Source organism: Ictalurus furcatus, chromosome 7 (assembly GCF_023375685.1).
Source record: "Ictalurus furcatus strain D&B chromosome 7, Billie_1.0, whole genome shotgun sequence".
In the NCBI taxonomy this organism is placed as follows: Eukaryota; Metazoa; Chordata; class Actinopteri; order Siluriformes; family Ictaluridae; genus Ictalurus; species Ictalurus furcatus.
Genome location: NC_071261.1, coordinates 23955581 through 23983011, shown reverse-complemented (window position 1 = coordinate 23983011; position 27431 = coordinate 23955581). Strand labels below are relative to the sequence as shown.

At 37.7% G+C, this 27431-nt stretch overlaps 3 protein-coding genes across 8 annotated transcripts; 1 reads left to right on the top strand and 2 right to left on the bottom strand.

Annotated features, from left to right (window-relative positions):
* Positions 1–6463: 6463 nt before the first annotated feature.
* On the bottom strand, positions 6464–15985 carry si:dkey-85k7.12 (interferon-induced very large GTPase 1). Of its 4 annotated transcripts, none has more exons than XM_053629365.1 (6): positions 15431–15985; positions 12383–12441; positions 12159–12264; positions 11809–12063; positions 11461–11721; positions 6464–11351 (listed from the first exon to the last, which is right to left on the bottom strand). In XM_053629365.1, exons 2-6 carry the CDS (start codon positions 12401–12403, stop codon positions 6664–6666), a joined length of 5331 nt encoding a protein of 1776 aa, XP_053485340.1. In that variant the 5' UTR covers positions 12404–12441; positions 15431–15985; the 3' UTR covers positions 6464–6663. The 4 variants fall into 4 exon arrangements, with proteins under 4 accessions (XP_053485340.1, XP_053485342.1, XP_053485344.1 ...); XM_053629367.1 differs by having other exon boundaries at positions 11491–11721; XM_053629369.1 differs by having other exon boundaries at positions 11890–12063.
* Positions 15986–17644: 1659 nt separating this feature from the next.
* Positions 17645–19772, bottom strand: ufsp1 (UFM1-specific peptidase 1 (non-functional)). The gene has a single exon (XM_053629364.1). It carries the CDS (start codon positions 19574–19576, stop codon positions 18851–18853), a length of 726 nt encoding a protein of 241 aa, XP_053485339.1. The 5' UTR covers positions 19577–19772; the 3' UTR covers positions 17645–18850.
* A 34-nt stretch (positions 19773–19806) lies between these two features.
* Positions 19807–26683, top strand: LOC128610202 (zona pellucida sperm-binding protein 3-like). Of its 3 annotated transcripts, none has more exons than XM_053629362.1 (9): positions 19807–20249; positions 21886–22013; positions 22115–22218; positions 22679–22847; positions 22937–23054; positions 24055–24146; positions 24276–24370; positions 24485–24592; positions 25273–26683. In XM_053629362.1, exons 1-8 carry the CDS (start codon positions 20133–20135, stop codon positions 24565–24567), a joined length of 906 nt encoding a protein of 301 aa, XP_053485337.1. In that variant the 5' UTR covers positions 19807–20132; the 3' UTR covers positions 24568–24592; positions 25273–26683. The 3 variants fall into 3 exon arrangements, with proteins under 3 accessions (XP_053485337.1, XP_053485336.1, XP_053485338.1); XM_053629361.1 differs by having other exon boundaries at positions 19808–21377; XM_053629363.1 differs by lacking the exons at positions 19807–20249; positions 21886–22013 and adding an exon at positions 21160–21377.
* The last annotated feature ends 748 nt before the right edge of the window (positions 26684–27431 follow it).

Below are 27431 nucleotides of genomic sequence, written 5' to 3'. Positions count from 1 at the left end.
ATATCACGCGATGCGCTTAATTGCCACGTCACCTGATCACAGCAGGCCTATAAATAGGCATGATGTTACACAAGTGTCAGATACCGGTCATGCGTGATGGCGCTCCCACAGTGTTAAGCTGTTACTAGGTCACACTCATGCTTTCATATGGCTTTTCTTGAGCATTGGATTCTTTCTAGCCACCCTCCCATACAGTCCTCAATTATGTAGAGCTCTTGAAATGGTTGCATGGTCATTCCACTCTCAGCCACTGTACTCCATCAAAGTGATTGTTGGCACTACAGTAGTTGAATGTCCTTGTCTAGGTAGTGTTATTGATCTAATAGCCCCGATAAACATGTTATTTAATTTTATCAATTTAGACCCTGCTCCTGTTTTGAGAACAAAGAGATTTGTGGCTTTATTTGTTTAGCGGCATGGACAAAGGAAGCTAAGCTGCATCAGAGAAAGATGTTTTGTTGCTCTGCTCTGAGGTCAGATAGCAAATTATTAAGGATCATTAAGTTATTGAGGTTTGTATAGGATCGTCAATTATCCCAAACCTAATGTCCAACTTCTTAGATATAAATTTAACCTATTAAACCTATTCCGTATGAACGTATGAAATTTTCTTACCTTATCTTTCATTTCCTTAGAATGCTCCTTAGTTTTCATTTTCACTCCTTTCCTTCAGACTAACTGTCACAAATCTGAGGGCGGTAGACGCAAGTACAGACAGTCTTCATTAAATAAACAACTAACAAACACAGGCAAGGAAAGACCCAAAAACTATAACAAAGGACTAAACCAAGAGAATGCTAGGCTAGGCTAGGCTGGGGAAACTCAACCTAAAAGTAAGCTACTCACAATCCAAATACAATGCCATAACAGTAACAGTACACACAGTACAGTACACACACAATACTCAACAACAAGGTAGACAAATGGTGGAACATATATAGGGGGAGAAATGAGGAAGAACAGAAGAAGATATTCAAAAATGTGAGTGAGGGTGCCCTCTGGCAATCTGTGTCTCCATGATGAATGTGACACTGACAGTCTCTTCAATGATGCTTCAACTGTGGTGTTTTTGTTCAGACAATGGGAGCTGTTTTAATACATCACAGATGAAGGTCATCTCTAAGTGACAAACAATTATCTTTAATCTGGAGCTTCCAGAAGCTTGGAGTTGAATACTTATGCAAGCAGCATTTTCCCTTTTTGATTTCCTTTGAAATACTTGCTAACATGTAATGGCTGGTATTCAGCACTTGTATCTGATTGCAAAATAATGTCCAGATCATTGATATAAGAGATGCATTCATTCATACATCTTCAGTAAGTGATTTATTCTGAGTAGGTTTCTGCTCATTCCAGGAGCACTAGGCATGAGGCAGGAATACACTCTGTTTTGAACACCAGTCCATAGCATATTTTTGGGAAGTGGGAGGAACTGGAGAACATGGACATGCAAAATTCCATATACACAGTACCTAATGTGTAGAGTGGATAAAGCAAACCCCTATTCCATCTCATTGTTCAAAAACTCAATTTATTATATGGCCCCTGAATAGGAGACAGATATTAAACTGGTAAGAACAGATACTGCACTATATTTTTAACATATTAGTTTACTGACATAAAGTCCCTTCCAAATGTATTGGAATGACAAGGCCAATTCTATTGTTTTTGCTATACACTGAAGAGTGTATAAAGCTAGCTGAGAGTCTGAGATCAAAAGATGAATGATATGATAGGTCAGAATTTCAGCATTAATTTCTTGATACTGTATTTACATCTAGATTTGTTAAACAACTTAGAACATGGCACCTTTTGCTTGAACCCACCCATTTCTCAAGTAAACAAAAATGATCAGAATTAACTGACAGGTGTTTCTTGTTAGATTGATTGTTTAAACAATTAATAGCTCTGAATGTCTACAATTGAGCCCTAGGTTTTACCAGTGAAGATTTCATTTGCTGTTAAAAAGGATAAACCAAGATGAAAACCAGAGCTCTGTATATGGGATAAAAGCAAGCCATTTTGAAGCAATTCCACAAGCATTGGGCATAGGCAATACAACAATACAAGTGAAACCACTTTTGTATTAAGAACCAGACAACGAACAGGTTGGCCACAAAAAAAAGCAGTTGATGACAGAAACATTGTGAGAGCTGTGAAGAAAACTCCAAAACAACAGTCAGTGGCATCACCAACAGCCACCACAAGGAAGGGGTGAAGGTATCACTGTTCAAAGAAGGCTTTGAGCACAGAAATATAGAGACCAGACCACAAGATGCAAACCACTCATCAGCAGTAAGAATTGGAAAGCCAAAATGGAATTCAGAAAGAAATATAGAGATGAGCCACAAAAGTTCTGGAACCAATATTAACCAATACTAAATTGATTGAAAGGCCAAAGTGTGGAAAAGTCAAGGTTCTGGTTATGATCCAAAACACATAAGCTCGTCAGTCAAGCATGGTGGAGGTAGTGTCATGGCTTGAGTTTGCATGCCTGTTTCTGGAACAGGCTCACTAATCTTTATTGATGTAACTCATGATGGTAGCAGCAGAATGAGCTCAGAAGTTTACAGGAGCATTTTGTCTACCAATTGACCGAGAAATGCATCCAATCTAATTGGGAGGAACTTCATCATGCAGCAAGACTATGAGCCAAAACACACTACCAACACAACAAAGGACTTCATCAGGGGGAAAAAAGTGGAAGGTTTTATACTGGACAATTTGATCGCCAGACCGTAACCAAGTTGAACATGCATTTCACCTCCTGAAGAGGAGACTGAAAGCAGAACCGCCCTAGATCAAACAAATGAAAGAAGCTATGGTGCCAGCCTGGAAAACCATCACAAAAGAAGAATGCAACAGATTGGTGATGTCAGTGCGTTACTGGTTTGATGCAGTTATTGCAAGCATAGGATATGCAACCAAATATCAAATACTGTTTACTTTAATTTACTTTTTTTATTGGGAACTAATAAAAATACTTCTTTTAAAAATACTTAATTTAAAAATACTTATTTAATACTTCTGTTCTAATACTTTTGCTGATCTAAAAAGTGGGTGGTCCTCCATCAACAGTGCCATGTTCTAAGTTGTTCAACACATCTGGAAGTAAAATAATAATAATAATAATAATAATAATAATAATAATAATAATAATAATAATAATTGTGATCTATCATCTCATATTCATCTTTTGATGTCAAACCTAATTTTATTCCATGTTGTAAGGGTCCACTCACTGGCCCAACGACGGTATCCAATAACCCGATAGAAGGATTCCCACGTGTTCCTGTCTTTTTGAAGTGATGTGAATATATTTAAATTTGTCATTCCAATTCTGATTGACTCTTTTAAATTAAATCTGACTCCAATTGTAAAAACCTCAACATTGTATTTATTTCTTAGTTATTCATATTTTGATACTTTTGATCTTCTATACTTGATTAATTCAAATTTATGCTATACTTTAAATTGTGCTCGTTCATTCGGATTCCGTGTCGAGTCTCGCGCCAGCTGTGTGCACGGATCACATGGTCACAAACTCGCCAGTCTTGGTCATTAGCCAGAAGTAATTGACTAATACTATTTAGATGACTGCCCCATGCTTACCCTTTCCTAAATAGTACTTTATTAGTCCCCTTAGTTAGTAACACTTAGTTATAGTAACATTATCTCTAGTCAGAGGTCATGACCACTAAAATCTACAGAGACAGACCAATAATATCTAAGTAAAATTAGCTTTATATAATCATGCCATAGTTTCCTATGTACACGTTAACTAGAGTAAGATTACAGTAATCAGAGGTTTAGACTTCATCCTATTTAGACTTGGTCAATCAACATTATGTTGTCCTGAACGGATATTTCCTATCGAGCCTGTACACACTAAGTACACTTAACTTAATGCCAAATTGTTAGCCTGTGCTAACCTGGTCGCAGATTTGCTGTAACAAGGACTTACCATAATTTACTAGAGACAATAATTTCAGAATAATTCAGAATATAATCAAGTCTAATAATTTATTTAACCAGGTATGAAAACATCCAAATTAAACACTACTATTGATAATAATAAGAAAGAATTACATGCAACATTACATTCCAATCAAATCCAAAACATAATAATACAACATAAGAGAGACAATACTTGCATACCTGGTAGAGAAAAACTACACAAGTAATCGTGTGGGAGATCTGTCTACAGATTCCCCGAGTCTTTGGCCAGCTCTCCCAGATGCTCTGTGGGTCCAACAAAAGGTGCTGTTTGTGATTATAATTTGATGTTTGTGGAAGGATGTACCTTATTTACATACAGGAGGTAATTTGAGTGAGGGACCTGGGAGGGTATGCCTTTAACGGCATGTAACATTTTATTTAAACTGCTGTTGAGGGAATGAGACCATATTTTCCAGTCGCACTGAGTACTTTTGTATAATACAGTAAACATGAATAGTTGACATCTTATTCGCATTAAAACATTAATGTATATAGACTTGGGTGTGTTTAGGCTGATCTCGACACAGAGAGAGAGAAGGGTGTGAGGAGAGGAAGGAGGAAACAGTGTAGTGACGATTTCCTGATCTCTACTCTACTCTGTGTTAATTCAAATGGAGATGCTAATTCCGTGAGAGAGAGAGCTGGTGTTCATTCCCGTCCTCACAGAGTGGTTCTCTCCTGGCTCAGACATTTTATAGTCTCCACTGAGTCTGATGTGCTAATTCAGATGGAGATGCTAATTTAGTGAGAAGGTTGTGAGTTTGTTCTTGTAGCAGTTCTTTGTTCTCAGAAAGTAGTTCTCTCTGGGTCCAGACATCTTGTCACCAGCCTTACAGTGTGTAGCAAAAATAAATGAATTGCCCCTGCTCCTACTTTCAGAGAGGACTGTATATACTTTTTTAGTGAACTAAATTACACCACATCTAAATATGATAGTTTGTGCACACTGTGTTAGGAGTTGATCTCAAAGCAGAAGTGAGAATGCAAACCAGAATTTGTGTGCTCCACAACAAGCTGATTTTTATTCACAAGGTTTGTTATAAAAACTCTGAGTACTCATCGAGTTTTGTAGCTATTCATGTTGGTTTTTCTCAGTACAGGTTGTATAAGCACTAACTTATGTCCCTATTATATCCTACAATTCAAATAGCAGTTTATGAGCAAATTCAACCATTAGAGAGCTTTGTGCACTGTTCATAGGCCTCTTTTATTAGGGCTAACACTTGGCAGAGCAGTAATGATTATTTCTACAAGGTGCAATATTTATACTATTATACTCATTGAGCACTTTATTAGGAACACTATACTGAGTAGGGCCTCCTTTGCTCTCAAAACAGCCTCAATTCTTCATGGCCACAAGATGCCCTAAGATGTTGGAAAAATTTATTTGAGATTCTGGCCCATGTTGATATGATTGCATCACGCAATTCCTGCTGATTTTTCAGGTGCACTTTCATGTTGTGAATTTCCCATTGTAACACATCCCAAAGCTGTTCTATTGGATTCTGATCCGGTGGTTGGGAAGGCCACTAAAGAACACTGAACACATGTTCATGAAACCAGTTTGAGATGACTTACTAGACATGGTGCAGACTTTCTGTCAGCTCGAACCAGTCTGGTCATTCTCCATTGACCTCTCTCATCAACAAGTTATTTCTGTCCACAGAACTGCCACACACTGGATGTTTTTTCTTTATTGCACCATTCTGATTAAACTCTAGAGACTGTTGTGTGTGAAAATCCCAGGAGATCAGCAGTTATACAAATACTCAAACCAGCCCATCTGGCACCAACAATCATGCCATGATCAAAATCAATGAGATCACATTTTTTCCCTATTCTGATGGTTGATGTGAACATTACCTGAAGCTGCTGAGCCATATCTGCATGATTTTTATGCATTGCACTGCTGCTATACAATTGGCTGATTATTGATTATTGATTTAGATAATTGCATGAATGCATAGGTGTGCAGGTGTTCCTAATAAAGTGCTCAATGAGTGTACATTTATACACATGAACGTTCGTTTTAGACAGAATCACAGTTTTATTGAAAGTAACGCAAGTTATATTGATTTTGATTACAAGGCAAAAATGTTATGATGTCTTTAGTTTCATAACATCAACTTTCAATGAACTAGGTTTTGTTTTATGTGTAATATTTATGTAATCATCACATATTCCAGAAAATGTTACATAGACATGACAATGTTACATAAACATGCTTAAATCTATAGTTAATGCAATTTAATTAGATATTTCTTTTTAGTTTAGAGGATAATCTGCTTATGAGAAACCAACAGTCACCTAACCATTCAGGAAGAAAGCTCAGTAAAACACAATTAGAAAACCAAATAGAATTAAAGAATAAGAATCAATAATTAGTGAAGTTTAACGTCCAAAGGCATTATTCCAATTCTCATGCTTTTCAGTATTATTAAATGTATAGTATTAAATATATATATAAAGAGAAAGTTAAAGGCACAAGAAAAGACAATGAAAAATTCATTTATCTGCTAAAAGGGGTGATTTTATGTTGACCAAAGGTGTCATCATGGGATGGCTTAAAGGCAGGATGAGATGAAAGATGCTGATAGCATTTTGACATCAAGGCAAAAGCAGTGTTCTTTAAATTCCCTTATCCTGAAGATTTTTCACTAGTGTTTACTTGATACTAAAACACTCCTTCAAACTGTTTTCTGCTTCTTGCTTTGTGATTATTTTCCACACTAGGGGAATATCTGCAGGCTTGGCGTTGTACGCTTCTGCAAACTGGTTATTAAAGTTTGCCATCACATATTTCCAGTAGTCTGAGGCCTCTATGCTGGGGTCCGCAGGGATGTGCCAGTCCGGAAAGATCTCCCTGTATTTCTTGTAAGGATGGTACTTAAGTTTGGTCTCTAAGCATCTGAACCTTGCTTCAGTGTTCACATCAGTGGAACAAATGTTAGCGACTAAATTACTTGAGTGGTCATACCTGTATAAACCAAGTCCTTGAGGTCTGTGTACAGAAGCAGTGTGATATGTATGAGCTTCTCCTCCTGCCTCACATGGTGCCTTGCAGAATGGACACTGTTTCCCGCAACCACACACACGCTTGAACAGCTCATCCTGTGGATTGATTTTGAGTGTTCTCAGTTTGTCCTGAATGTTTCCCATCTTCAACTTAGTCTTCATTGACTCTTCCATTTCTTCCACAGACTTTGTGAGCCAGTGGGCAAATTGCTCCTGTTTGGCATTACTCAAAACCATGACTGCTTCCAAGACATCGTTTGGAATGACAAGTTTTTTTCCAAGCTCTCTGCACATGTTTTGAATAAATCTCTTTATGCTTTCAGTTTCATCTGTCTCATGTTGTGCTTTTTTGATGGCCTCTTTTATCTCCATAATAGCTCCTTTCAGATGCTGCTGTTCCAGTTCAAAAAGTTTGTTCCCTGTGGAAAATCTGTCTATAATTTGTTTTAATATCCAGTCTTTAACAAAGCGTTCATATGAACGTATGTAGCTCACATAATTCTGAAAATCACTGTCATTCAGAAGTTGTTTTAAAATAGAGTACTGAAAAAATGCACGTGTACTGAATTGAAATGCATTTTCCCCTTGCAGCATTGTGTCAACAATCTCTGTTCCCAGTGAGTTACAGATGAATGTCTCAACTGCAGGGCTCAGGCAGAGTTTTGTGAATTCTTCAGCTTTCCTCTGACACTGATCACGATTATTGAACAGATCTTTGAAATCATCACGGTACTTATCTTTGAATTGCTCAAGGCATCTGCGTGGGTCGTTCTCTGCAATAAAACAGTCATGCATGAACTGGAATTCTCTTGCAGAAATAGCACAAATGTGCAGCTTAAGATAGAGTTCAAAGTTGTCAGAAAACTTCAAATTCTTGCCTGATGTCAGTTTTGTATCAATTAAACGTAGGATCTCCCGAATGTAGGTGTCATGATAATCTGATTTTCCCTCTTTTTTGTCATTAATGGACTGCATGCATGCATCAATGATACTGTCTGCCAACTCTTGCAGTCTCATTATGTATTCAGATTGGAAAATATGATGCATCATTTTTATAAAAAATGTTTCTGGTGTAACAATGAACTTCTCATTGCCATATTGATCAAGTGTCACTCTATTTAACATTTCAGTGACAGAGCTTCCCTTTTGTTTCATGTTTGTTCGTAATTGGCTAAAAACACTGTCTGCTACTATTTGTCTCTTTAAGCCTTTAAATGACAGCTCTTCAAGTGTTTCCTTCCATATTTTTTCAAAGATTTTATTGAGCTCCTCTTCAGACATAGTTTTTGAACGTCTAGTTTTCCGGAGCTCCTCCAGAAGTTTCAGCACTTTCTTTTCCATTTTGTCAGTATGCGTTTTCTTGATTTTGTCCAAATTATTCTTTCCTGTCCTAATCTCAATAACTGCCTCTAGTTTACTCCGCACTGAGTTTTCTGTTTCCCTCCTGAGAGATTTTGCACTGTTTACAAAGTCTTCTTTGTACTTTTCCACAAGAAAGACATGACCCTCTGTTTGCTCAAAGTATCTGACGAGGTTTTCCAAAATGGTCTTTTCCCGTTTATCAAGCTCTGAGGAGGCCTCTTGTTTCAGTGTCCTCAGTAAATCTTGCAAGCTTGTCTTGTCACATTCTGATTTCATCATCTCAAAATTGGACACTCTGGTTTCAGCAGATGTTAACCATGTGTACATGTGCTTTCTGAAAGACCATTCCCATTTATGGAATTCAGTGCAAAGCTTCATGTATGCATCAGCTACCAAGCTGTTCCTAAAGCTGAATATGAAATTTTCATATTTTACTGCATTCCATAAGCTTTTTGTCCACTCCAAAAATTCTTCAATTTTGTTTGTAGATATCTTCTTTTTTACAAGAATGTCCATCATGTTCTTTTTGAAGTCATAGACAGCCTCAGAGTAGCCAGCATTCACTGGTGCCATTGGTGGGTTACCGTGCCAGAGCCCAGGTATATACCAGTTACCAGTCTTTGGATCATACTCCATTACATCAGTAAACTTCTTGTAGTCTTCCTTATTTTCCATCTTGGCTGCTGCCTCAGTCATCTCATTTAGTTGCTCTAAAAGAAGCTTCCGGTCTCTCACGTTTTTGTCATGTGCTGAGACATCAGCTACATTCTGATGCACAAATGCACACATGGGTTTTTTACCCACTTCCTTCATCCTGAGGAATGCATGCACCACGATCTGCAGAATGTCCTTCATTTCTGTGGAGTTCTCCATGGCAATGTTTACGATGGTAATGTCACTCAGTCCAACAACAAGTGTGGCCAGTTCATTGTCATGTTCATAGCTGTCATCAAGCTGTGCCAGCTCGGGCGATTTCAGTCCCTCAGTGTCAATGATCATTAAATGATCACAGTTAAGTATTTCTCTGAAGCTGTCTGTGACTTTGATCAGCAGCATGAAAGCTCCTCGTGTGCATCTTCCACTGCTGACTGCAAACTGAACCCCAAACATGGTGTTTAGTAGGGTAGACTTTCCTGTGCTCTGGACTCCTAATACTGTGACTACCATGATCTTATTCTTGGGTTGCAATAAAGTATTCAGCTCTTTCAGTACATCACTAATCCACCTTAAAGGTATATTTGAAGCATCGCCATCAACCAGTTCAAGAGGGAATCCATTTAAAAGGAGCTTAGCGCACAGTTTGGGTAAGTGTAGCATTTGTTGTCGTGATTGTGTATTTTCTGGAAGGGTGACAGCAGCTTCATACAGCTGACCCATTTCCCTCAAAAAGTGTTCAGTTCCTAAAGCACTGTTTGAGATCTGTCTGTCAAGTAATGCAATCTCCTCCTTCTTCTCAGTTGATTCTTGGCATTTCTCTTTGTACATTTCTCGAAGGCCAGATAGTTTTTTGCGAGACAGGTTGTCCAAATTCATTCGCATCCATTTCAGGAAGTAGGATCTCTCAAGACTTGAACTTGACAGTGCACTTACAAAGCAGGTCATGGCTTCTGACATTTCATACCTTTTTTGCTGCTTCCTGAGTTCCATCTTCTTTTCCTTCAGTTCACTTTTATACATCTCAATGTTCTTATCCCCAGCTTTACGAAGCCTACACTCCTCTTTCTCTAATTTTCCTAATTGCTTCCAGATCTCACCCTGCAGTGGGAGCTGTTCTTCCTTAAACTTTAGTGTGTCCTGTATCTTGCTAGTGATTGCCTTTGCATTCTCTTTTGCGTTTTGACACTCCTTGTTGTCTTCATCAATCAAAATTCCAAATTCATATGCAATGGTGGTCATCTTCTCGAGTTGTACAGTCTTAGAACTATTTTTAACTACAGCACTTACTGCAGAACACAAATTCTTGACAAAATCTGCATCATTTTGTTTGGTCTTTAGAATGATGCTGGTTTTTTTCAAGTTCAATGCAACGGCTGTTCTTTTCAACAAATCCAGGTTAAAGGCTTTGGTCTGTGCATTACCTACCAAATACAATTGTGCATTTACATGTGTATTGGTGAGTAGCTGATAGTTTGTGTCAAAATTGTCAAAGAACACAAAAACTGCCGTAGAAATCTGACAAAGGAATGAATACTGAGTCTCAAATGTACCAATGTCACCTCTCAGGTTTGCAAAAGCCACAGGTTCTGGGAAGATGTCTATGTTTTTACTTCCACAAGGTAAGTACCAGCTGATCTCCACCAAACCATTTGATATTTTTCTTGGGATATCTCCACAGTCCATGTCATGGTGCACAAATGTATCATGATATTGCTGTGGATTACTGAGCAGCTTGTTCAAGATTTGAGATTTGGAAATGCTACAGTCTCCAAGTCTTACAAAGGACACCAAGGGTACATCAGCTAGAACGATCCTGTCTTCCACAAACCCTCTTGGATCAGACAAGGAGTGTGGTCTAAACTTCTTCACAATATCTCTTAAGGCCCAAAGCATGAGCATGCTCTGCTGTGTGTCACAATTAGGAAGCAGTAAAGGCACAGAGAATTGGCACATAGACATTTTCAAGGCCATTTCTTGTTGAAGAAAACTGTCTGAGCAAAGGAAGAGTGCAGTTATGATGTCTAAAGGATTTACTTTATGACTAGAGTCCTGGTTGAGGACAAGACTCTCCATAACACTATACAGATCCAAACTCATATCTTCATCCTCATCAGTTGATGAAGCACATTTGACACTTCTTGCGGTCACATTCACCATCATAATTTTCTTGAGGAAAAGCCACGGTAAGTCTGATAGAGACCGTGCTGGATCATCTGTCACTGTGCTCTTGTCTATCTGTAGTACTGTACTCAGTGACAGTTTATCAGTGAAGTGTTGCTTCAGCCCCACGTCCAGAAGAAAGCTCTCGAGTTTGGTTTCTATTCATAAAAATAAATAATAAAAGAAACCATTTTACACAGCCCTAGGTTTGGATAAAACCAGTTGCCATAACATTTAAAGACTTGCAAAGTGTAGCTAAATACTTACGAGTGCTGGCGAATGACACAGCTCTCTTACTTGTGCTGCCATTTTTAAGTACTGTTGCAATGTGGAAGGAGTAGTTTTTTCCTGGTGTCAGGTTATTGATAACAAGTGTGTTAGTTTCTGTTTCTTCTTCATGAACAGTTCTACCATTGTGGGAACACACCACTTGGTACTTCTTCTCTAAGGAAGCAGGTGGATTCCAGGTCAGAGTAACTGATGTACTACTGATATTCTTAACCTTGATGCTTTCAGGTGGGTTTGGAACTGTAATGAAAAGAAAGTTGAAGTAGTAATGACAGGATAAATATTATTAGACATATGTCACTAAAAAAGCATTAAACTGGTTATTACTTGTATATGCAGACACTTTAGCTCTTGAACTCTGGTTTCCATTTTCTGAGACTGCAACCACTGTAAACGTGTACTCTGTACCTGGACACAGGCCTGACACTTCAGCATAATTCTGTGAAAGGGTCTGGATGCTTGAAGATGTGCTGCTGGAGCACCTCAGCTCAAATGCTGATATGCTGTCTAGGCATTTCCATCCAAGGCTAGCAAAATCAGTCCCAATGGACTGCACTGATATGTCATATGGTGCAGGAACATCTGTGTAGAGCAAGAATAATTCAACTCTGCAAACATGATCAACTGCCATGTCTGTGTCGGAAAGTGATGTGCTAAAATAATTTTTAGAACAGTACCTTCTGACGTGACTGTCTCTTTTTCTAGATGTGATTCTGCAGACTGTTTTTCATCAAGATTTAGTTGTAGCTCTTTGTCAAAGAAATCTCTGCTGTCTTCAAATTGCTTGATTTGGGAATAATTGAACAAGGATATGAGCAATGAGTTTGAGCAAATGTCTAACAAACAGCCTTGCATGTAAATCAGAAAATTAAATAAATAAAATGCTATGCTCAGTGCTTACCTCTTCATCAGAAGACTCCATTGTTCATAGTATGAGAACAATCAGTCTTTACTGGGAAACTATACAAATCAAACACAATTAATATTTAAGTATTTAGACATAAAGAAGTCATTTTATAGACAGCAACAACAATTAATAGTAGACATAACAAAGATTGATTTTTTTTTCTGATTATTTATCATGACAAGAAAACATTTTTAAACTTTTGGTCTGTTCACAATACAAATCATTTTATTCATTTTAAACAATTCACAACAGTTAGTCATTACCCATGGCATTAGACATAGTGACAATATACATAGTGCAGGACTGGCAATACCCTGTAGTCAAACTGCTTTTTTTTTTTTTGTGGTTGTTTGAGTTTTTTACACAACCACTAAAGAGTGACAAGGACTCTGGACTTTTCCTCCCAGGCCAGCAGAGGTTGCAATTGCAAGAGTTATAGCACAACATCTGCCAGTAGCACACACTGTGCTTTAGCCTTGTTTCTAAATATAGACACTTTGTAAGTGAATCTATATTTGGAATCTTAAAATTGACTTTGGATTACTCTGTGGATGTTTTTAATAAATATGCTTCTTTATATGGATCCTGAAGATTCTTCAGTCTGCCCTGTTACATAAAATATGAGCTGTTAATTCATAAGCTAAAGTCAGCAACGTTTTCAGTTGAAGACATAATATCAAGATATATTATGGCTTCATATCATCTTAAGGCAATTGATATAGATGTTCAATAAGCTTTTTATCAGACAAAAAGTTTGAAGTTTGTGTGGGAATCATGCATCTACAAATAAAGGAGTCCATTCCATAACAGTACTGTTACAGTTAGGGCTGCAACTAACGATTATTTTCCTAATCGATTAGTTGGCCGATTATTTTTTCAATTAATCGGATGGGGGCTGACTCTCGGCACTATTTTTTCATTTATTTAAAATAAAATACACAAACTGAGTGTTACAAATATTTGCTTATATAAACTTCAGACTAAAACTTTACACAACTGTTTGTCCAATTATATAAGACTGAAAACAACCCAATACACACACATCAGAATATATATATTATTAATTTAGGACTGTAGTTTAATTCAGTGCTTTTTGTGCATCCATAAAAAATAATGCATAAACACTAATGGATGCACAAAAAGCACTGAATTAAACTACAGTACTAAATTAATGATAAAAACTCACTTTCAGTGCACCTTGTGGTTTACATTTACATTTACAGTTATTCATTTAGCAGACACTTTTATCCAAAGCGACAAATGAGACAATACAAGCAAAAATGAGAAAATACAAAAATGAGAAAATACAAGCAAAAATGAGAAAATACAAGCATGGATCCTGTTACACGCTGTCTTTAGACATATTATTTTACTTGTGTTTACTTTGGATGATAGTGTTTTAATTAGACATTACAGATCTTACTCGCGTTCCCACTGTGTATCAGTCTCGTTATTAACAGATCACTTCCGTTATAATAAACAACAGAATTTACACTGATCCAGCATACGCTGGCAATAAACTTAAATTAAACTAAACCTTTTAAGCAACTCGCGACAGCATCACTGTTGTGCTTCCATGCTACACAAACACCACTTTATAAAGTTTGATCTTCTCTGTGGTGTTTAATATAAAATGCCCCCCTGCTTTAGAGGACACACTTTCTTCCTCAGTCATGTGACGATTTCACCTCCGTCTGATGGTGACTGAGGTCACGTTGGGAATAAAAGGTAACTCTGACAGAAACAGTAAACTGAAGAAAGTCATTGTCGTCTGGGTATTAGGCTAAAGCTAGCAGTGCTGCATTACATGCGTATGACGTCATGTGCCACTGACTAGGAAGCGGCTTATACTTCCGGTTAGTAAAAAAAACTCTAGTATTCTATTTGAGATGATATTACCTTTCTAAAATTCATACACTAGACGGTAGTGTACACAGTGCATATTGTAAGTGTATAGTAGATCATTTGGGAAACAACTTTAGTATTTACTCTCCGAAGCGTGTTTTCAGAAGAGAAGTAACATAATGAGTAAAGGCACCCCGTGCCGCGCGCAGACCAACTAATCGATAACGAGATTCGTTGACAACGATTTTCATAATCGATTATTATCGATTTTATCTCTTAGTTGTTGCAGCTCTAGTTACAGTAAACCAAACGGACACAACCTGATACATCACACCAAGTAAAGCATAAAAAGTACCTGAGAGTCATTGTTTGGCTCTTTGGGATGACCCTTGCAGTGGGACGAGAAAGGGAATAAATTTAAAATTCTAAATGATAAAAGGGGATGCAAGACTGATTGTCTAATGAAAGTGATTCATTAAATTCACAGCCTAACACATTGCTGATATTTACCTTGCATTTCTGCTGCTTTACTACCTATTTTCCCTACAGGTGCAAGCTAATGATTAACGTGTGTTGGCTGAGACTGAGGAGTGGTGTGAACAGAAACGAAACCTGACACCTGACACCTTAAAGCAGTTTTAAAGCATTAAAGCATTAAACCTGCTGTTGGTGTGCAGCAGCTTGTGACAATTATATGATCAGTGCACTAAGTAAAAATCTCTGTATATACTGAGTATCAGGCCTAAATAATATTCTATATTTCTGTTTCATTAAATTTAATGCATATAAATTCTTTTCCCCATCTCCTTTGAGCGTTCTTTGTAATAAATGTATAGCCTATAATAGCAAGGATTAGTTTATAAAATGGAAAGAGCTTATTTTGTTACACTAGTATATCTTATGTATATATTCATTATTCATCATAAATGTGTGAAATATATTTGTCAAGATTTCCTTTATAACCTTTATAAAATATACAAGTGTAAGCATAAGCACTTCTATTGGAAGGGCTCAGTAATATAACTTTTAACATTTAATGATCAGGACAGAAAATAAATGCTGTTAAGTTCTTCTGTCCCAGTTTACCGGATGTTCCAATGTACCTGATGATGCTCTTTAAAAAAAAAATGTGTTTAAGCAATCAGGTTTTTGACTAATTAATGCCCATATAACTTGATATTTTAAAACCATACTTACACGTTCGTCTGGAAGAGATGACATCATTGCATCGTTTCAAAGAATCACCGCCTACCTTCAGACCCCTCCTTTATACAGGATGTTCCAGAGGACTGAACCATTTGGTTTTGTTTATGATTCATTAATATCGACGTCCGTGTCCGTTGTTTTTAAGCGCAGCTCGTTGCGCTTGACTTTTTTGTTTGTTTGTGTGTGTTTATTAACCTGTTTTGTGTGTGGATTCCCTATCCATAGTAAAGTGTGTTTTGGTGATGGTTTCATCCCGACCGAAAAGAAAACGAAAGTTTCAAAGTTTCACTTCGGAGAAAATGGAAATGACTGTAAGTGATACTCCGGAAGTACCACACGGGGCACACTGAGCTGATTACTGAGTCCCCATCGCACACAACTCTGTCAATGCATAGTCTATTTCTACTCGCCATTTCTGTTCTATTTGTTTCCTCACACTGTGTAATTGCTGCTGTGGCATTTGTGAAATTAAATATCATAAGGGTTCACTGAGAGTTTTATGAATACAGCATAGTTTGTATTGGGGTTTTTTTTCCCTCTTCTTTTTAGCCAGTTCCAAATAGATAATAAAATCTCTCAACCACTGGGGACATGAAATGTCCGTATTATTTATTTATTCTATTATTAGGCTTTTATTTTACTTTACTGAGATTCTGGCAACTCATGGGACTACAGACTAACCACACGTTCACCCCACTTTGAGTAAGATGTGTCCATGGGCCCTTAACCCTCTCTGCTCCAGGGGTACTGTGTCATGGCTGAATAATAAAGACTCATTATCTGTCAGTCCACTACACAGGAAGGTGTCTGTCCTGAATTTTAGGAATTGTTTTGCAATCTCAAATAATTAGCATTAGCATAAATCATTATGCTCTACAAGAGTTAATAACCAGACTTCTGAAATTTGGAGGTAAGGTGGCACAGCAGGTATATAATAAAAAAAAAGTGTGGATGTTCTCCCTGTGTAGGTGGATTGGTTAGGATCAGTTGCCCCTAAGTGTGACTAGGTGTGTGACTGTATATGCATGTTGCATTATGACTATGACCAAGATAAAGCAGTTAGTAAAAGTGAGTGACTGAGAAATAATGGTCCATAATGCAGTAAACTCAACAACAAAGTGTGAAATCATATCTAATGCTTTTCTTTCTTTCTATTTTTAAAATAATTATAATGCCTTTCCATATGGAACCCAGGTTCTAGGGTTCCCCCAGAAGAAAGACTGAAGGACCCTTAAGGATTTTTGAGAGTGTAGAACAAGGAAATGAGGCCATCCCAGCAACGCCTTTGAGTATCGACACCAACCTCATGTCAGTTGCTCAACGGGACAGGGATGTGCACAGATATTTTGGGGGGCAGGTGCTCAAGCAAAAATAAATAAATAAAAGGGCACTCCTCTCATAATTATTTATTTTAAAATATACAATAATAATAATAATAATAATAATAATAATAATAATAATAATAATAATAAAGTTACATATTGTAGAACATCTTTTAATTACTTAAATATTTGTTTATTTATTTGTTAATACCCATACACTCATGCAGATGTTTAATACTCAACAGATTTCTAGAAAATTACCATTTCACAAAGAGACAATGGTTTTATATAGGCTATCACAAGAACAGGCAACAGCAAATAAAAGGTGCACTAAAGAAGCTGCATCTGAAGTGGCATTTGGATGTATTTACACTGACTGTTTAATGCAGCTCAGAGGTGGCATGAATATTTGCATAATTGCATAAATAATGATATGATACTAATGTTTTAAATATACATTTTTGAACGTAGAAATATGAAATGTGGTGGCGGGGGGGTTAAATTATACTTTTATTTATGAAACTAAAACCGCCAGTAGGTGGCGGCAAGTCACTGTCTTAACAAGTGAGTCATTGAATCATTCATTGAACCGATTCGTTCAAAAACGCTGAATCATTCAAGAACGAAACACCACTTCTGTGTTGTGTTCAATGTGTCTTCTTATTGCAAATCCCTGTACATTTTGGAAAGAATCAACTTCTTTATAAAATGGACTGTGTATTATTTTGCCCACAAGAGGGCATAAGAGTCCATGTAAAAATCCCAAAAAGAACTTCAAGCAGTACAGGTAAGCGTCCCACACATGAAAAAAATAAAAAGCAGTGTAGGTCAGAAGGATTCCTAACTCATATTAGATATGTGCAAATCATAAGATATAAGTTATATCATGTTAATTAACTAACAATATTGTTCAAACATAATTATCTATACCTGTTGTACACCATTTTAATCAAATGAATGTGAACTGGATTCCTTTCATCATCATACTACATCATCTTCTAATTCACGACGCACATGACATTCTCTTATTTGCAATTGCCCTTTAGCTTCTTAACTGAGTTTAATGAAACAGAGGTAATGATAATAGTTTGACGTTTGCCCAAAATTAATACTGCGCATGTTGAATATCATAATTTGACATCTAACCAGTTATTGGCACATGTGCAACTATTTTCATCATTGTTTAATGGAACAGAGAGGAAATGACAATAATTTGTCCACAAAAATATCATGCATGTTGAATATCATGGTCATGGTTTAATGGAACAACAGAGAACTTTTAGAATTTATATTTATGCCAGGTACAGTGGGTAGCATTGCTGCCTCACAGCTCAAGAGTCCCCGGTTTGATCCTAAGCACGTTCCTATGGGTTTCCTCTGTGTTCTCCAGCCTCTTCCCACTGTCCAAAAACATGATGCTAAGTAGATTTTCTATGATACATTGTGTATTCAATTCAATTCGATTTGTACAGCACTTTTTACAGTGAACATTGTCTCAAAGCAGCTTTACAGAAACATATGAACACAGGATACAGATTTTAAGTGTGTGAATTTATCCCTATTGAGCAAGCTGGTGGCGATGATGGCAAGGAAAAACTCCCTAAGATGATATGAGGAAGAAACCTTGAGAGGAACCAGACTCAGAAGGGAACCCATCCTCATCTAGGTAACAGCGGATAGTGTGAAAGTAAAGTAAAGGAAAGTTCATTATGGTTTTTATATGAAGGGTGTTTTGTTGGACTAGTCCACTGTTCACTAAAGGAGACTTGAGTGCAAAATTGTATGTGGTGTGTTGTGCTGTAATGGACTGGCATCCCATCCAGGGTGAATTCTCCCAGCTTACTCTCAGTGTTTCTGTGATAGGCTCCAGACCAACCACAACCCTGACCAGGATAAAGTGCTTAGTGAAGATAAATGAATGAATGAATGAATATTTATGCCAAACAGTTTAGAAAACTAAACAGCTGGGTAACATTAGCACAAAAGTTTGAAACCCTGGTCCTAGAATACTGCTGTGTCTTGCACATTTGAGTGTTTTCCCTGGACCAGTGTTGGGAAGCTGTGGCATAACCAATAAGTGGAATCATGCTTATGTTTGGGGCAGACAAAGATTATAGAAGGAGCTCTGATCGAGAGACTGAACTTTTCTCCATGCTACCCAGCCGTTCCTCTGCAGAGACTCTCTGTCCAGGGCAGGACCGTGATAGTGCGGATCCATTATCAGCAGGTAGCTGCCTTCTTTCCCAGTGCAGACACCCAGAATGCCTTTGGAGGAGTTGTCCCTGTCTCCACCCATCATTACTGGTGATCCGCGGGTGAGGAAATGGAGGTGCAGGTCCTGAGCCACCTGCTCGAGCTCTTTCCCCCCACTGCGCGCATGTATCAGCCGGCAGGGGACATCATACAGCTGGTCAAGCACCAAAGCAGCCTCGCAAGTCCCTATCCACTCTTTAGAGCCTAAAAACGAGGCTGGTTTGTCTCCTACTGTAACTAGAACTTGCTGGATTTCAGGGAGACTTGGCGGAGGTCTGGATTTTCCACCGTGAGAAACATTATTGAACCAAGAGCCTATAGTCTGAACAGTCCGGTATCCACAACCCCAGCCTCTGTCGTCCTGTCCATCACAGCCGTAATGATAATACACACACTGTCCTGATATAACAGAACATCTCTCATATTCTGTCAATGGCAGCGCCAGTCCTTCGTGTGCATTCTTCACTAAAACAGCTTTTACGCTTTTGTTTACAGTTGTGAGCGGATCCTCTCTGTATAATCGCTCTCCCCAATCTATGTCTTCTTCCCGTTTCCGCTCCATGAAGTGCAACAACAATAACAAACCAGCCAGACGATTCAATATTATGCAGATCTATTGTACAAAAGGCATAAACTCTTTCACTAATGCATTAATCAGTTTAAAATATTCTGTAGCTCTATGTGCAACTAGCAGTGCCGAAAGATCCGTCTACAAAGTCCTTCCGTACTGAGCAATAGCTTGTGATTAACAGTTCCGCTAAAAGCTTTTTTTCTATTATTATTATTATTTATTTATTTATTTTAAATGCTAAAAGATACGGAATCCCTAAGCAGCCATGTATTGTTTATTTTCTGTTGTTTTCTCGTGATCTCGACATAACAAAAGTTGTTTTCTCATGATCTCCGCTTAATTTTCCTGTGTACCGGACATCCATCATCCCGAAGTCAATGGGGTTTTGAAGGTTTTTTTGTTTTGTTTTTTTAAATGCTTGAAATAAGGTCTGTGGTTAACACAAGCTCAAGATATGTTCATGTTGTATAATACCCCCTTGGGATTTAAAAAAAGAAAAAAAATCTTTTACGTGTTTTGAAAAAAACGGTTACTAATGAGTGCCTAAATGGGACTACAGGGGTTGTCGGGGACATTAAACGTCATCACGCCGAACAGGAAATCTCATCTACTGCAGCATTGTTGTGTTTATACTCGCGCTCTTTCAACTCAAACTTTCCAACTTGTAGGTTTATCAATTTATAGTATTTTCCAATTGTATTGTTTTTTTGTTTTGTTTTTTTAAATAGAGATTTAAAGAGTTGTCAGAAGCGTAGCGGTGGTGACGTTGAAGTCACGCGACCGTGGTGTAGCTAATTTATAGTCTAACTTTAGCTTTTTACTTATGCCGAGTGTATAGACTTTAAAATCTTATGAAGCTTAACGAACGAAACATGTAAGAACCATAAACTTTTGTTAGTCACAGAGCTTATTTTCTGAAATAATCCTATGGAAAAATCCTATTAGTATCCTAAGTGATACTAACTTCTGGGGTGGGCTACAAAAATACATCGTCCCTGCAGGACTGACGACTTACACATTAGTGTCAGACACTTGAGAGGGGGGACATCCCTCTCTCAATGTGGAGATAAAGTCCGTCTCTACAGCGGGGGATTATTACATTTATGATGGTGAAGATGCCAACGTGTATGTAACACCAGTCCCGTTCACAAAGCGCCAGATTTTCTCACAATAAAATTACGTTGTGATGGAAAAAAAAAAGAATTTGGTTATGTCGAGATCAACAACAGAAAATAAAATTAATGATGCATGGCCGCTTAGGACTTCCGTAAAAAGTAGTGCTTACAGGTGAAACTGATGCAGGCTGATTAAAGGCGTCCTATAAATCGCGAACCAAGCATTTTGTCGTGCATTCCGAGCTAAGTATACAATATATTATTAATGGCCTACAATGATTCAGAGTGTATTGTTGATCAGTTTAGCAGTTCATGCGGCGTCAGTCCCGCGAGCCTCATACGAGGATTTGAATTCCAACTACTTTTCTAGACAGAAGACGACTGATATACAGTTTTCAAATCAAGAGTCTTCTAAAATATTCCCCGGACGTTTGTTTTCAAACGGCGAAAATGTCTCTGAGTCTGAGAGCGGAGGTCTGGTTGTAAAGTGTGAGGAGAACAACTGGAGGATTGTGGTGAAAAGGCAGTACTTTGGACCCGGCCTTCGTTTATCTCCCAGATCAGTTCGGCTGGGTGAAGATGGCGCTCCTGGAGACTGCACTCCTCTTAAAGACTTCATTACCCCTACTGAGATGGTCATTTCTGCCGGACTACAGGACTGTGGGAGTGAATCAAGAGTAAGAAAGCTAAATTAGTAGCACCAGCCTAATTGTGACGTTTGTTAGTAGAGAATTGGGCTGATTGAAATATCCAGCACGTTAGGTCGGGTTAGACCAGTCAATGTTTTTCCAATCATCACCTGATTTAGTGAGCCTGTGCCCATTGTAGCACAAATTCCTGTTCTTGGAACCCGATGTGATGTAGCCTTAATCCTTCAGGGTATGACGTGTTGTGGGATGCTTTTCTGCTCACCATGGTTGTAAAGATTGGTTATGTGTCACTGTAGCCTTCATGCCAACCAAAACCAGTCTAGACAATCACTTCTGAACTCTCATCATTTCTTCCTGGATTTTTAAATTTTTTTTGTATGTTTGTTTTTCTAATCATTATGTTTAAACTATGACTGCTGTCCATGAAAATTCCAGGATATCAGCAGAGAACATTTGTTATAGAATAATTTTATCCAAAAACCTTTTTAAAAAGATTGACATGCGCACAATTGTTTAGTGTCTCTTTCATTTCCAGGTAAGTGACAACTGGCTCATTTATTCCAATAAGCTGGTATTTTCCCATGAAACACATCTAACCTGGGGTGGTGTCCATGTATTGAAACATCCACCTACAATTGTTCCTATTGAGTGCCGTTATAAAAGGTGGGCTGCATTACAAATGTATAGTTCTGGGGTTGTGGCTTGTGGTATATTCTTCCTTCTTCTTACCAGAAATGTTTAATCTTTTTCTGTAAATCCTACAGAAAGTTTAGAGTGAGTGCTGAACCACTGAGCCCCACCTGGCTGCCCATGACCTCAACTATTGAAGCAGTAGGATTACTGCACTTCTCTCTTGATGTAATTAAAGGTGAACAGTACCTTGAGATGTACCTTGACTTTCAATATGGACTGCTCCTTTTCTGCCATTCAGGTGTAGCTGCTAGTAGCCTTTTTACTTTGTAATGTTTCAGCTAGTTAATAAGCTCCCCGAAACATTTTCATTTTTTGAAGCTTCATTGATTCCTAGATCCTACTTCTTTCAGCCCATGACCCAAGTGCACCATCTTTAAGAATATACCAGTTCTTAAAATGCAGCTGGTGGAGTTGAAGATAATCTTCTGAGACAAACATGCCAGTAATCTTACACGTGTCCCCAAATTCAAATATTGTCAAGTTTACTAAAAGCATACTAATGTATATTTGAAGGAAAGTACAGTTTATATTTGACATGCTATAATGTCTATTTCAATAGATGAGGAAATGAGAAGGGCCAGTTTGAGAAATGAGAAGCACCCTTGTTTGATTCTGTTTCATCTCCGGTGATGTAGGCTCCCTTCATCAGTCCACTGTATACCAGCAGGGAGAGCCATTGCTCCTGGAAGCAGCAGTGCATAGTCCTATGCACCGTCCACTACGAATCTATGTGGACCTCTGTGAGGCCTCTGTTCATTCCGACACATTATCATGGCCTAGATATGAGTTCATATCTGCCCATGGGTTAGTGGTGTAGTGTGCATTCAAACATTATTGACCAACATTTCTGACTAACTTATGTTCTGACTAACTGATATTTGCTCGTGTTGTAGGTGCCTGATAGATAGCATGTTCCCGTATTCATCATCCAAGTTTTACAGCAGGCCAAAGCAGAATATTCTCAGGTTCAGCATACAGGCATTCTTCTTCCCCCAATATCAGAGAAAGCAGGTGACTGTTTCTGTTATGTAATTAAGGTACAGTCATTACTTTGCTCCATTATGGCTTTAACTTGATGACAAAGCCATGTATCCAACACCATATAGGTACCTCGCAGTTCTACCTATGGTTACAGTGGTGCTTGAAAGTTTGTGAATCCATAAATGACCTAAAACATCATCAGATTTTCGAGTCCTTAAAAATAGACAAAGCAAACCCAATTAAACAAATGAGACAAAAATATTATATTTGGTCATTTTATTTATCCATGAAATGATCCAATATTACATATGTGAGTGGCAAAAGTATGTGAACCTTTTGATTTCAGTATCTGGTGTGACCCCCTTGTGTAGCAATAACTGCAACTAAATGTTTCCGGTAACTGTTGATCAGGCGTGCACATCGGCTTGGAGGAATTTGAGCCCATTCCTCAGTAAAGAACAGCTTCAACTCTGGGATGTTGGTGGGTTTCTTCACACAAACTGACTGCTGCAGGTCCTTCCACAACATATCTATTGGATTACGGTCAGGACTTTGACTTGGCCATTTCAAAACATGGCCAAATGTCAAAGGTCCTCAAAAAACCTTCTGTTTTTGTGTGTGTGTGTGGGGGGGGGGGGTTGTGTACATTTCCACAAAGGTGTTGTGAAGATCAGACGTTGATAGATCCCTATTCTTTAAATAAAACAGGGTGCTCACTCACACCTGATTGTCATCCCATTGATTGAAAACACCTGACTCTAATTTCACCTTCAAATTAACTGCTAATCCTAGAGTTTCACATACTTTTGCCACTCACAGATATGTAATATTGGCTCATTTTCTTCAATGAATAAATGACCAAGTATGATATTTGTCTCATTTGTTTAATTGGGTTCTTTTTGTGTACTTTTGGGACATGTTCTAGGTCATTTATGCAGATATATAAAATGCTACTCTATATGTAGCTGTTATTATTTGAAATGGATACGATACACCTTTTGCCTATTGATTATGACTTTGCAATTCTTAGGTTTTCATCAGTTGCCACTTGAGAGCTGCTCCTGTTTATAGTCTGCCTGACTCTCAAAACAAAGCTTGCTATTTTCATGGCCCTTCACTTAGGTCAGTCCATTGATTTATGATCTTACTATATGAATAGTTTCATAAGACTTCATCTAGTAAAACTTGATGGCATAAAATGACTCCTTTTACAAGATGTCCTAACTCCTGAACATTGTTTGATTTGTGCAGTTGGCATGCAGTAGAGGGGAGCAGTAATGTGTGTCTGTGTTGTGAAACTGCAACCTGCAAGTCTGGAAAGGAGGACACATCCAGCAAATATTTAGGTTTGTGTTTGAGGGAGAATAACTGTACATTCACTGGGATCACTGTTATGCAAACTTATCATTCTCATTATGAGGAACTTTTATTCAGTGGAGTGCTTATCTTGTCTCTTAAAGATGAGCAGACCAGAGTGGTTGGCCCACTTCAGATTCTGCCCGCAAATGTACATTGGACTGGGAAACTTACCATAGGGACATGAGTCTCACCTGAGCCCTTCGTCTGAGGTCTGAAACTTTACACTACACTTACTTGTGGATAGAAATGTACAAATGATCAAGTTCATCCAAAATGTGTTAGTTGGCATCTACAGTTATGTTCCTAACAAACCCCTGATTTCATTTGAAAATTGTTTGACAAAGATGACTTCATTTCTATTATAGGAATTCCACATTTTGATAAAGCTGCCTGCAAAACAAGTCTTTTACTGCCAAAAGCTCATACTGATCAGTGTAATAGCAGCACACCATAAATTGTGAGATTAAATCTCAGGACCGCCAGAGAGCCACTGTTATGCCCTTAACCTGCAATTGCTCAGCACTGTACTACGATCGTATTCTACTTCACCTGTACATGGCTTTAGATAAACACTTCTGCTGAAAGAAATGAATGTGAATATGTGGAGACCAAAATACTGAATTATGCTCATCATTTGTTTTATTTTTAAATGCAAGTTATTAGAGAATTTCACTTATTAATGCATTTTTCACAATTGATGTGCATTGTGACTGCAAGAAAAATATTACAAGGTTACTGATACTCTTTATTTTTCATCTAGACATCTTTTGATCAAGTGATCTTCATTTTTTTAAATTACTATTGTGTAGTGCTGATGCCCCATGAAACGGCATTTCTTCAGGCTTTTGAATTCTGAATTTTTTTTTTTTTTTTCCTTTTCCTTTCTCAGAGTTGTGCAGAATTTCTCTTCCCAATGCAGTGTCGCCATACAAAATATTCCCACATGGATGCTATCAACAGAGAAATAAAGGAAAAATTGTGCTGTCATGTATACAGTGTTCTACATGTGCACTAGAGCAGTGAAGAAAATTAGCTCTTTCTGTATGTTCAAACGGTTTGGATTAAAGAGATTTGACAAATCGGAGAAATGTATAGACTGTCTTTCGTGTGTGTGGTTTTTATATCTGTGCCTTTATTTTTATCCTAAAGCAATTATTTGGATGTCTGCCTCCTGCACATTAAACTGGATTAAACGTTTATCCCAGTTTTGTCTTCCATGGTCTGTCATGATTAATGGTAGCTTTCCTGTTTAAAGATATTAAGGAGTGAAATTAAACTCTGAATGAATACCGGCTATTTCAGGCCTTATCATATTGCAACATAGGAAAGTGGTGTCCTGTAAGGCATTTTGCATTTTCCTAGAAAGGGCAACATGCTAGTTCTGCACGTTTCAGCAAACATCATCAGCAAACATAACAGAGCCACTTAAAGAGCCAGTCATACACGTCTGCTTCACTGAAATGGTAGTACATGCTTGATCGTCTCCACTATCCCCAACCTTATTTAAGAGGTTTTCATCTCTCATTTCTATTCAACATTGTTCCACAACACTGCTTTCTTATTTCTTAAAATAAATTGTTTAGACATCTGTCTCTTCTGCTCTTAATGTTCCAGGAAGGTTATTCAGCTAGTTGGTCATTTCTGGTGACTTTTCAGCAGGAAGGCTGGTGTTCAAATCACAACTTTGTGTTCACTTTAATGATGCATTACAAAGTTGTTTTGTGGTTTTTGTTTGTTGTTGTTTTTAATCAATCAGCAATGTCTACACAACTCAAGTTTTAGAACAATTTGCAAAGTTTAGGGTTGGGTGGTGTTGTTTTTGGCCGTTTTGTGATCCTCAAATCCAATTGAAATCGTGTCCATATCTGTGTCTCAGAATGAAGCCCAATTTGGTACGAGATCAGTTCTAATTAAGTTATGTAACCATTAACTGGTAATGAACTGTCGTCTTTAATTCCATCTTGTATGCACTGCTGCAATATTGGTTTTCAAGCGGTACTGTTTTTGTGGTTGTCTGTTTTGTGGTATCACGACTTTTTTCTTCTTCTTCTTTTTTCTAATGATTGAGTTTGTGCACAAACAATAGGTAAGAAAAAATAAGCAAAGGTTTTGTTTTTTGTTCAGTTGGTAGGCAGATATAATTATCTATGTATGTACACCTAACACTAAATAACCAGATTTTGTGGGTGGTCACACACATCACTGTGTATAACCCTTGGGTGTAGACTTTATTAATAGATTTCTTTTGAATGAATGAATAATTTTCCAAATTTATGGAACAGCTGTCTAAAGGCTTGCAGTGTTCCACAAACGTCAGTAAACAGACTTCAGGCATAACAATAGATAGCACTAAACAAAGCACAATCAGAGCTATGACACTTCTGCTCCAGAATTTTAACCTACTGACTTTAGATGGAGTTGAGGAGAGGGAGGGAGGAAAAAAGCACAACTTGGAGTGAGCTTGGTTCAGTAAAGCACTGCAAACAGAATGGAGCTGCCTGCAATACCCAAATGGCTTAAATCATCCAAAGGTGTATAGCTATGGATGTAACTGGACACAAGGAGAGGTCAAAGACTATAAAGAGATCTGCTGGTGAGTACTGAAGGGTTGTGTGATGCAGTATTGCTGCAGATATTTTTATTGCTGATTTATAAGATAAGAGATAAAGTACAGCTTACAAATCTGGATTTTATTTTTATTCAGTAATAACTGGTACATTTGTAGATTTACTTGGCACAAGACATACACCAATTTTGTTCAATGGTTTATTCAATGTTTTTTATCTATGCTGTTAATCAAATATGAGGCATTCTGGTTCTATATTGTAAAATTGTTATTCATGATATCTAGTTTTTTATAATAACTTTTGGTAACATCTACAAACTGTTCTAGATATATTTCTTTTCATATTCTCCATCAGCAATCAAACCAACTCCTAGAATCTTAAGTAATTACTTAATCAAACATTGTGCTGATCTTGGTTCAAAATTCTTCCTGCGAATTATTTGATGTCTATAAACCTACCTTACAGTTTTTCATATGAAAAG